The 12,304-nt window shown below is 40.3% G+C and overlaps 1 protein-coding gene across 5 annotated transcripts in view; it reads right to left on the minus strand.

Moving 5' to 3' along the window:
- LOC125447673 (ryanodine receptor 1-like) overlaps positions 1-12,304 on the minus strand; it is a 411,721-nt gene that overhangs the window by 18,831 nt on the left and 380,586 nt on the right. For all 5 annotated transcript variants that reach the window (XM_059641019.1, XM_059641018.1, XM_059641017.1 and 2 more), the window contains 4 exons: positions 10,395-10,671; positions 9,058-9,144; positions 5,527-5,763; positions 1,063-1,193 (listed from right to left, as the gene is read on the minus strand). In XM_059641019.1, coding sequence (XP_059497002.1) covers positions 1,063-1,193; positions 5,527-5,763; positions 9,058-9,144; positions 10,395-10,671 — 732 coding nt within the window. The remainder of the gene's footprint in view (positions 1-1,062; positions 1,194-5,526; positions 5,764-9,057; positions 9,145-10,394; positions 10,672-12,304) is intronic.

A 12,304-nucleotide genomic window follows, 5' to 3' on the forward strand; every position in this document is an offset into this window, starting at 1 on the left:
TGTGCAGGAAGATAGAAGACTTCTAATAGTGAGAATTTATCAAAGGTCTATGGCCCTAGTTGACTGCCATGTAAGATGTTCAGCTTCATAGTTGCCTGAAAAAGTGAACCAAATAAGGAAACTATATGTAACAGCTGCTGAGGTACGACAGAACTGCTATTTAAACTGTTTTTATACTGTAAATGTTAATCTGTAGCAAGAACCAGGATAGATCACTGCACTGCTGACCTTTGACACCAAACTCACGACCTATACCATCCAGAAGGACAGGGTCAACAGATGCACAGGAACACTGCCACCTGTGAGTTTCCCTCCAAGCCGCACATCATCCTGATTTGGAACTATACTGCTGTTCCTTCACGTTGCTGGGTCAACATTCCTCAAACTCCCTTCCCAACAGGTGAACTAAACCCTAAGCAGTTCAAGAAGTCAACCTACCACCACCTTCTCAAGAGATGGAAAAATAAATGTTAGCTTAGCTAGCAATGTTCAAAACTCATGAACACTGATTCAGAAGCTCAGTTTCTGGATAGGAAGTCTTAAGTGTACTGAAAGTGTTGTTACAAACATCTGAAGTTTACAAAATGCCATGAGGATCTATGGCATCCTGATCACTTGTTTTAGCTGGGCTTCAAGCTGTATTCCAGCTGTCATCTACGAGATGTTCAGTCCAAGTGGAACAACATGGATTTCTCAACAGATTTGCATGTGGTTAGTTTGTGTGACCAGACTGCAGTTAGACTGGCCATTTGTTCTTCACAACAAAGGGGAGAGCAATTGGTACACAGCCAGTTTTTGGACCAATTGCTTTAACCATCAGCTATGCAATTGTAAAGTTTTGTTCTGGCTGCCACAACTTTCTGCAAATTAAACGAAAAGAACATTTGGGATTACTGCATATGATCAACAGTGTCCATTCAGAATAGTAGCTCATACAGATACATCCTTACACAATTTACATGTAAGTAGTAGATAATTTTAAAAGAGTTGAACTGTTCAATTGTAATTTGATGTGCATTTGGTTGTTAGTAAGTTCTGAGCTACGTGTCACACAGTACTTACGGTGTATTCAGTACTAGCCGATCCCATTGCCCTTTAATATCATCGTCTGCAGGCTGTTCTGTAATGTACGAACCATCAAATTCCAATTTCCTGGCAAGCTCCTTCTCCCGTTTAAAGATGACCAAAGGAACCTAAAGTAGGTCAAAAATTAAAAGGTAGTGCATTTTAATTTAATGACTTAAACCGAGTTTCAAAATTATCTTTGGCTGATTGGATTATTAAATGCCAACAAGGGCCATAATATCTGTCAAACAGACAGTGAGATTAATAGCACTCTATTATTAAAAGTAAAACCTACAGGAACTTCAAGATAGAGAAGATGCAAAATCAAATGTGCATTCCAGAAATTGCTGTTTGACGTATGCCTTTCCATTGTGTGATTTGCGAAAATGGTGTCTTGCTGTCTGCCTCACCATTGAAATATACTGAATTGCATGAAGTTGCTGCACTTGCACTTTCACCACAGGGAAAACAAATCTTATCCTTCTGTGTCCAAGTAGATTTAAAAATCTAGGTGTTAGTTTGACTGTCAGGTCAATCTCTTTGGCTCTGAACTTTAAAAATTACAAGTGTGACATCTAATTCCTCCAGATTTTAACTGTTTAGGGATTTTAAGAATGCAATTTTTCTTTTCTCTCTTAATCCTCTTACTTTTCCTTGCTTTATTTATCTTTCTGTAACTGATATGACAATGAATTCACCTATTTAAACTAATACCATCTCTGTGCCAATAATTCCACAATCCTTCAAGTTATGTTCCAATGAGTTATGCAAGTGCTTGCCCTGCCCACTCAAAATGGCTTTCTCTTTCTGTTCCGTTATCAACTTGCACTTGTAGTAACTTGTCATCCAAATACTTAAAACGCTTAAACATGCAAGTACAAACCTAAACAACTTGCTTAGCCAGGCCATAGGAATGCAAAACTTGTGCACAATATTTAATTTTAATTGTTTTCTTTGAACAACTGCATTTAACAGTACACTTGACAAGATATTCAATGAAATCAGAACCCACTAAACTTTGGGCCTTGGTGTAGTGGAAATTTATACCATATTTTAGCATATAGATGATATGTGGCAATATTCTGGTGCAAAGATTCCTGGAAATTATAGAATGCGTCACTTATGTCACTGCATAATATTGTGGCAGCTCTAACATAGTTCCATAGTGGATGGATGCAGCTGTATGTATCAGTAAGACTATACATGCAGACTCTTACCCTCACTGGAGGTGGCAGGAAGGAGAAATAATTGGGCAAGTTGACCCTGGAGAGATATTTACCCCCTCTTGCCATCTCATGAAATAAGTGATGGGTGAAATGGTGTACTGGGAGCGTCTTGATATTTTCTAACCAACCTGCTCTGAGATATTATCGCATACCTCTGGGGCAGGTGGGACCTAAACACGGTTTCCTTGCTCAGAGGTAGGGACATTCGCACTGTGCCTCAAGAACCCTAATGGGGACTTTCTTGACTTGCCAGCAATTGAGGCCCTGGCAGGAATATAAAATGGCTGGTTTTCCATGATGTCTCGCCTGCCAGATTGGAAGTGGGGTGGTGGTGGTGGGGGAGAAGAGTCGACGTTCCATTTACTTCCACCTATGGTTGCGATTGAAATCCTTCTGGGATGCTTGCCTCAAACACCTTTCTCCCTCAAGGAGCAAAGAAAATGCACTTCTTCTCTCACATCAGAATTCCCTGAAAAGTAAACCTTGACTGATGTTCTTTAGGACCCAGAGACTGTTAGCCTCCAATTGGTTTTGCAGGTTTTGGAGAATTGGGGCTCTGTTGTCAGGGCCTGTGATAAGCCGAGAAGCTCGTCGGTTGGTTCTTAAACAAGTTGACTGGCTCACAATTTGGCAAGCTTTCTCAAAGCTGTGGGCAGTGCGTTAGGCTGAGTACTGAGCCTGCCCATCCGCACACTTATGCTGTTGATTGGAAAGTTATGGCCTAGATCTGGATATCAGGGAAGGAGGCTTTACAGGCAGAGCCAACTCTCCAACTAGAGTTATCATGTGGCCTCTCCATATCTCTGTATTCCTTTTTTTAGCAGACCTAGAGCTGGCAAAGGGTGAAAGAGTTCTGCTACATACTTGCCTTGTTGCTCGTTCCTCTACCCAGCTACCACAAACCCAATCTGTGGGTATCACAGTTGGACCAAGACATAATACTGGCACAGAAAGGAAGGACCATCTTGTTTCTACCTTATGTATCATTTCAATGCCAGTTGCAAGGGTCACCTTTTAGAGTCAAAAGTCCAATGTTTAAATACTGGTGTGAAAGGACAGGAACTTGTGAATATTTCACTGACTGAAGAAAGGGGGATGTGATTTCCTCATGTAAATTGATGGATTTGAAACCGTGCTCCCACTGAAACTCTTCAAGTTCTTTTGGCCAGGAGTGTAAATCCTGCCAGGGCCTCAATTGCTGGCAAGTCAAGAAAGTCCCCATTAGGGTTCTTGAGGCACAGTGCGAATGCCCCTACCTCTGAGCAAGGAAGCCGTGTTTAGGTCCCACCTGCCCCAGAGGTATGCGATAATATCTCAGAGCAGGTTGGTTAGAAAATATCAAGACGCCCCCAGTACACCATTTCACCCATCACTTATTTCATGAGATGGCAAGAGGGGGTAAATATCTCTCCAGGGTCAACTTGCCCAATTATTTCTCCTTCCTGCCACCTCCAGTGAGGGTAAGAGTCTGCATGTATAGTCTTACTGATACATACAGCTGCATCCATCCACTATGGAACTATGTTAGAGCTGCCACAATATTATGCAGTGACATAAGTGACGCATTCTATAATTTCCAGGAATCTTTGCACCAGAATATTGCCACATATCATCTATATGCTAAAGTATGGTATAAATTTCCACTACACCAAGGCCCAAAGTTTAGTGGGTTCTGATTTCATTAAATATCTTGTCAAGTGTACTGTTAAATGCAGTTGTTCAAAGAAAACAATTAAAATTAAATATTGTGCACAAGTTTTGCATTCCTATGGCCTGGCTAAGCAAGTTGTTTAGGTTTGTACTTGCATGTTTAAGCGTTTTAAGTATTTGGATGACAAGTTACTACAAGTGCAAGTTGATAACGGAACAGAAAGAGAAAGCCATTTTGAGTGGGCAGGGCAAGCACTTGCATAACTCATTGGAACATAACTTGAAGGATTGTGGAATTATTGGCACAGAGATGGTATTAGTTTAAATAGGTGAATTCATTGTCATATCAGTTACAGAAAGATAAATAAAGCAAGGAAAAGTAAGAGGATTAAGAGAGAAAAGAAAAATTGCATTCTTAAAATCCCTAAACAGTTAAAATCTGGAGGAATTAGATGTCACACTTGTAATTTTTAAAGTTCAGAGCCAAAGAGATTGACCTGACAGTAAAACTAACACCTAGATTTTTAAATCTACTTGGACACAGAAGGATAAGATTTGTTTTCCCTGTGGTGAAAGTGCAAGTGCAGCAACTTCATGCAATTCAGTATATTTCAATGGTGAGGCAGACAGCAAGACACCATTTTCGCAAATCACACAATGGAAAGGCATACGTCAAACAGCAATTTCTGGAATGCAGTGTAAATCCATTGTCCTGAGGCTTAAGAACCCTTGGGAATCCAATCAAGCAGGATGGAAATCCTGCTTTCGCAGAGATGTACCTCACTATTTGCACTTTCACTTCCCTACTTTTTCCCCACATACGTGGGTTGGGGGGGATGGGCAGGAGGGAATGATATAATGCTAACGACTGCCCAATGCTAATGTGTCGTGGACAAGAGTTTGAACCTCACTATGACTGATCATGACAACTAAATTTTAAAAAATCTGGAATTTACAATCAAAATTACTCTAATGGCAACTATGCAACTATTCTTGATTATCATAAAAATATTCCTCCAGTTTATTAAAACTCTTTGGGAAGGGAACTGCCATCCTTCCCGGGTCTGGCCTACACTCCAGAACCACAACAGTGTGGCTGACTCTTAAGTGTCCTCTGGGCAATTAGGAATGGGCAACAAATACTAGCATAGCCAACAAACAAGTAAAAAGGAGCCTTGTGATATTAACTTCCTTCAGAATGTCACGACTGAATCTGCTTCCAGCCATCTTTTAGTTACAGACACTGTATTTCAGATCATTTCCCAATGCTTTCAAATGCTCTCCTATATCCTCTCTTTGTCCAAATATGTTCAAGTTTCACCTTCAGGATACTGACACTCTAAGTACAACCAAAATATTGAACCCAATTTGCTCCAATAAGCTGATAGTTTTGAGATTTGGACAGACTAAATGATGAAACATGAAGAAATCTAAGCATGAAATTTTTCAAATAGCTGTTGAGGTGCTAACATGGCATTGAAGAATTTGAAGCGACAAACTTATTGATAGCATGCATTACAAAATGAGTGCTAGGGAAAGAAAGCAAACAGAAGACTGGCTTTACTTTCAAGCCCTTTGCACTTACCTTCAAATAGTTATACCCGATAATGCAGAGAAAAGACAGGAGTGTGTGAAGAATGGACAGGGCTTTCAGTGTCGGCGCCATATAACCTGTGCTTTCCTCAAGGACAAAGTAAACCAATGAATCTTCATCATCCTCTTCTTCCTCTTCATCACCATTTCCATTTCCAAAACCAACGCTAACCATATCATCCTCAAAGCCCGGTCCCTCCAAGTCTTCTTCATCTTCTAGTTGTGTCACCTGTCAAATGTTAAAAGAAAACAGAGTGGCAACTGCTAGCATTCATCAAATTCTTAAGGTTTATTTATCAGGAAATGCCAACCAGCTAGCCAGACCTTTTGCTGGTTTGTTACCAACAGAAATCCGTATGGTGTACTATGAGGCTACATCTAATTTATTAAGAAGAATGCAGAAAGAAAGTTTAAGTGCTAATTTGTCAGTCATGCATTTTTGCAATGCAGCCATTATAAACGAAGATAGATGATCCACAAGAGAAAACCTGTCACTTCTTCACAGTGGTCCTGCGAGGATCCCCAGTCAGTGTATGTACTTTTGAAGAGCAAAATACTGTGAATACTCAAAATCTGATATCAAAATAGAACATGCTGTAGATACTCAGCAGGACAGGTGGAAAGAGGCAGAGTTTATATATAAAGAGTTATATGTAAAGAACAATTTATATGTAAAACAATTTTTAAAAAAAGTTTACGGTAGATAGTACCTATAACATGCTAAAACATCTGGAGTTGTTTCATAATGTCATGATGCTTTTGCTTTAAGAGGTGTATTTTGTCCTGATTTCTTTAAGGGGCAGGACACGAGCTTTTTGAAGCCCATAAACAGTTTGTGAGGCCTCCGGTGTTTTTATCTAAGGTTGGAACAATAGAAGCATTCTGCTAGGGTCGGGCCAGGTATGCATCGGAGGTAGTGTTAGGTTTTAAGGGCAGCACAGCGGGTTAGTGGGTTAACACTGCTGCCTCATTGTACCAGGGACCCGCATACGATTCCACCCTCAGGTGACCGTGTGGAGTTTGCACATTCTCCCTGCCTCTGTGCGGGTTTCCTCCAGGTGCTCAGCTTTCCTCTCGCCATGCTAAATTGCCCCTGTGTTCAGGGATATGTAGATCAGGTGGGTTATTGGGGAATGAGTCTGGGTGGGATGCTCTGAGGGTTAGTGTGGACTCGTTGGGCCAAAGGGCCTGTTTCCACACTGCAGGGATTCTATGATGAATAGGTGTGGTAAAGCCCTCACATAACCAGGACGCTGGGTTTGGAAGCTGCATTACATTTTCCCTTGCTTACTCTCTCTCGCACCGAACTTTTTCTTGACATTTTCCTCCTGCACTGGAAAACTGCCTGTGAGACGATCTAGTTCAGCAAATTTTGCCTTTGTCAAGGGCGTGTTTATGGGATGTTATTATATCGGAACAGTTAATTAATAGTAGATAATATATCTGTTATTTTGTTAAGCATTTCATTAGAGCTGCAGTTAAACCAATTCTCTTATTTTTATTTTGACTGTATTTTAATGATAGTGTAAAAATAAAGTGCATTTTGCTTAATGTCCAGTAGTTTGACCAATTCATTTGCAGCTGGAATGCATACTTTTAACGTTAAAATAAGAAAAGCTAAGTGTAAGTCTAGACTATCTTCTGAATATATTTTGAAGGGGTTTGGTCTGGTCCATAACAGCAACAAGCCATAAAGCAAGGACATATATCCTTGAAGTTTGGTTGATGATGTAGATTTTAGAATGTGCTCTGAAGCAGAACAGTGAATTAGATAGGTTTAGATGGGAACTCCAGAACTTGGGTTTGATGTATTGGAAGTACTTATCAATGGAGGGATAATGGAAATTGCAAGAAGAGAAAATTGGAAGACTAGGAGGATCGCATGGGGGGTTGTATGGCTACATGGGATTAGGGAATGGTGATGGTCTCGGATGTCACAAAACGATGATCAAGCAATTGTTTAGTACTGCAGAACTTGAGTAATATTGAAAACAGAGGCATTTTATTGTAAGTCATGAGTTTGTTAAGAACATAGGACTTAAGAACAGAAATAAGCCATTTGACCCTTCATTTCACCCCAGTCTTAAACAGGAGACCAGCTACTCTTAAACTGGAGGATTGAAAGAAAACATTCATTATACATCAAGTGACATCCCCAGCCAAACCTGAACACAGAAGATCTAAAGTCCAGGTCATGGTTAGTGGGCCTGAACATAGTTCGCTGTTCCAGGCCCTTGATGTGCAAACAGGGTTTGATGTGAATTAGGGTATGGACAGCAGTGCTTTGGCTGAAATGGTTTATACATTTGAGAGTACGAGGTTGGTCAAAACAGCATTGGAATAGCTGAATCTAGAGGTAACAAAGGCGCAAATTATGCTTTCTGCAGTTGAGTCAACGGATGCAGAGATGGAGACTGGTGATGTTATGGAGGAGCAACCAGAGTGATTTAATGATGGAATGAAATAGTTCAGAAGCCAAGACATGTGCTGAAGTTAAAATCACAGAGCTGGCTGTTCTGAGGACTGGCAATCTCACTTCAATGACAGCATTGGGCCAGGGTCTGGGAAAAGGTGTAATTGAAAATATGAGTGGTGTGTTGGAGGTCAGTTTAATAGTTACTTACTCAAGAGTTAAACAAGTTATTTACTGATCTAATTTTTCCTGAGTAATTATTCACTTAACTCTTGCAGAACCCTCTGAATTCTCCAATATAAATGGATACTTTCGGAGGGTTCCAAGTTTACAGGAATTGACCAGTGAAATCTTTAATTTCCCAGGAAATTCCCTTGGAATCTGCCACAACGGGGATTACACAACTCCTATCCATACTTCAGAAATGATTATCTGGCCAATGGAAAGTCTTGCTGTAAATATAGGTCAGAAGTGACAAGATACCAGTCTACAGTCCAAGAAGTTATTTGAAATCACAAGCTTTTGGAGTGTTGCTCCTTTGTCAGTTGAAGTCAGACTTCATCTGATGAAGCAACAGCACGCCAAAAGCCTGTGATTTCAAATAAACCTGTTGGACTGTAACCTGGATAATAAAATGTGAGGCTGGATGAACACAGCAGGCCAAGCAGCATCTCAGGAGCACAAAAGCTGATGTTTCGGGCCTAGACCCTTCATCAGAGAAGGGGATGGGGTGAGGGTTCTGGAATAAATAGGGAGAGAGGGGGAGGCGGACCGAAGATGGAGAGAAAAGAAGCTGGGTGGAGAGAGTATGGGTGGGGAGGTAGGGAGGGGATAGGTCAGTCCAGGGAAGACGGACAGGTCAAGGAGGTGGGATGAGGTTAGTAACTGTAACCTGGTGTTGTGTGACATCTGACTTTGCGCACCTCAGTCCAACACCAGCATCTCCACATCATTGCCATTAATATTATTTTGGATAACAATGATACAGGGATTGAACTTGAATTTAATGTGTTGCTGGTGAAAAAAGCACAGCTTTGAGTGCAATTTTGAGTATAATTTTCCTAAGGAGGTAATCAGTAAATATACTTTACTTTGATCGTTTATATTTACCTTGTAGAAGAGGAGGATGAAGTTGATTGCAAATGCCACAAACAAAGCCAGGAAGCGGAGATTGTAGAAATTCCTTGACAAGTAATTCTGCAGTCAAAAAACACATGCCACTTATTTCATGCCACATGGTTACACATCATTGTGTTCTGCTTCAAGACTAATTGATTATACTTTTCTTCATGTAAAGAGAAATGAGAGAACACCATTGTATTCTACACACTGTTAACAACTTGAACTTTGAGAACAGGTTTTCTGCCATGCACTCCTTTGGGTTTGAATGATACATTTCCTGGCTGCTTGGGGTTTTGGTTATGTTTCTTATTTGGGCTGTTTTCTTAATTTATAGTAGGCAAGGTGCTCACTTTGTGAGTCTGAGCACAAACTGATACATGAAATATTGTGTTGTAGCCTCCGGAAAGAGTCTTAAAACAAAAAAAAGGAGTTAATATCACTGGTATACTGATTTGGAACAAAGTTGGGAGAATTCTTGTGTGTAGTTGTAACAGAATGATCACTAAAGAGGAACACTCTGCTCATTGTGAAGGAGAGCTCAGTTTCAGCAACACTTTTGAAAGTAGTGTCTTCCTAGCCTTGGACTAAAATTCAAAGGCATGAAGGAATACGGTGTCTAGTTCTGGTTGTTCAGTTATAGGAAGGGTATTATTAAGCTGGAGAGGGTTAAGAAGAGATTTACCAGGATGTTGCTGAGTATGGAAGTTTGAGTTATAAAGAAAGGCTGGATAAGCTGGGACTTTGAGGTTGAGAAGCGACCTGATACAAGTTAATAAAATAACGAGGGTGTAGATAGAGTTGATGGTAGTTGTCTTTTCCCTAGGCTGGGGAATTTCAAGACTAGGGGGCACATTTTTAAGGTGAGAGGAGAGAGATTTAAAAGAAGCATGAGGGGCAATTTTTTTGTCTTATACAGAGGGTGGTTCGCACATGGAATGAACTTCCTGAGGAAGTGGTGGATGTGGTAACAATGTTTAGAAGACGTTTGGATAAGTACATGAATAGGAAAGGTTTGGAGGGATATGGGCCAGGAGCAGGCAGGCGAGATTAGTTTAGTTTGGGATTACTTTCATAGACTAATTGGACTGAAGGATCTGTTTCCATGCTGTATGGCTATGACTATTAGTGAAGAGGACTCTGCTCTATGTTACGATGTGAAAGTCTATCAGATCTTCCAGGAATCAGGCTCATATGAGCTTTCTATTGATATCAGGACTATGATTGAGGCAGTCTCGGCTGCCAACAGTTGTCAGTTGACATACATGTTTAATGCAGGAGTCCTAACAGATTCCTTTTCAGGCATTTTAAGACATGTTCATGCTTACCAGGAGCTTAGTCTTGTAGTTCTCAAACTCATTCCAGAACTCCATTACTGCCTCTGGTTCCTCCTTTTTGCTCTCCTGCTTAGCTTTCTTCCTCATCTTTCTTGCTGGTGCAGCAAATTCTTCTTTTTCTTCTCCCTCGTCTTTTTCTCCTTTTGACTTTTGTCCTTCTCCTGTTTCCTTCTCTGCTTCTGCTTCTGCCTTTTCCCCTGCTCCCTCTGCTTGTTCGAGCACTTCTTTCTCTTTCATATCCTTCTCAGCCTTTTCACCATTCTCAGAGCTTTATGTGGCAAAGAAAGGAAAAGAAAACTCCAACATTAAAAGTGCGTAACAGTGATCTACACGACGATTGTAAGGTAATGTTTAGGACTGGTATAAAACAACACTCATTATGCATCAAGTTGATATTGTCTTATGGCTTTTCGCAATGTAAATGCATTAACAGTTCAAATCTAACAATTTATGTATAAAAAGCATTTAATTTTCTTAGAAGTCAGTTTTGAATTGCAAGACAATTACTTATTAAAGCACACTTCTTGGCAAGAAATTGTAGGTTATTATTCCAACAGGTCGCTTGCAATTTATGGAGTTTAAAAGGTCACAACTAAATTTAGTAAGTATTTGACTACTGCACACACTTAATAATTACCAAATGAAAAAAGGTTTATTTTCCCTTCAATCAAGAAAGGAACAATTATCATTTTGTTTATGTATAGAACAAAAACATTGTGGGTCACAGACTATCCAGGTGCATTCCTTGGTATGGGTATAGGAGGCAGATCCACAAATTACCTCAGGATTTTTCATTAAATGTTTAGTACAAATGGAAACTTTACAAAATAAAAATTTAATTGTAAACAGTGACTTCATGGAGGGATATGAGGCTCATCCTAAAAAGTATTTATTTCAATTTTTTTCATTTTTCTATTCCTGTGGACCAAAATGGGAGAAGGACTGTCTTAATGGAGGGGGGGGGGGGTTCAGGTACATAATTCTTTGAAATTTGTATCACATGTAGGCAGGGTGGTTAAGGGGGACACTCAGCACAATTGCCTTCATTATTCAGACCTTTGAGTTGGTGTATCTTGCTGGGGTTGTACAGGAAGTTGGTGAGGTTTCTTCTGGAGTATTGTATACAATTCTGGTCACCCTCTACAGGAAGTACATTATCAAATTGGCGCAGGCTCAGAATAGATTCATCTAGATGTTGCCAGGAATGGAATGTTTTGAGTTACGAAGATTGGCTGGCACTTTTCTCACTGCAGCAGAGGAGGTTGAGTGGTGATTTTATAGAGGTTAATAAAATCATGAAAGGCACAGGTAAGGTGAATAACATATACCTCTACTAGTTAAAATTCTTATAACTGGGTTAGAATTTTAACTAGTAGAGGTATATGTTAACGGTTCATAATTACTTATCTGTAGATAGAATCTATTTCTTGCTAAGAAATTCTTGTTAAGTACAGAAGCTGGGTCTGTGATTCTCCAGTGGTGCATATCACAGGGAAGGAGGCAGGGAGGACCCACTGTATCAGCCACCCAGCCAAATCAGACAGGACAAAATGGAGATGGTCTGTGGGCAGATTTCCCTTTCTGTTACATCCGGATAATGTTCAGTATCCAGCACAGAGGTTTAGAAATGAGTACAGAGATTTATATGTCAGGCCTCCTTGCAAAACATTTGGTCCAAGATTTCTGAGATTTTCCCATGCCTACAGGGTTCCTACAGAAAGCTGTCGGTGGACCTTATTCCAAAGTCCTCTGCAGATCAGATACCTTCTTCGATTCTGTGGGCAGCCTGAAGATGAAAGAGAAAAGCACACTCTGAATTTATAAAGGTGCTCCCCCTTGCAATGAGACCCCCTTGGACCTGGGCCTTCTCTTCAACAGTAGCCAGGAGCAGAGCTTCAGGT

This window comes from Stegostoma tigrinum, chromosome 39, assembly GCF_030684315.1.
Source record: "Stegostoma tigrinum isolate sSteTig4 chromosome 39, sSteTig4.hap1, whole genome shotgun sequence".
Lineage (NCBI taxonomy): Eukaryota > Metazoa > Chordata > Chondrichthyes > Orectolobiformes > Stegostomatidae > Stegostoma > Stegostoma tigrinum.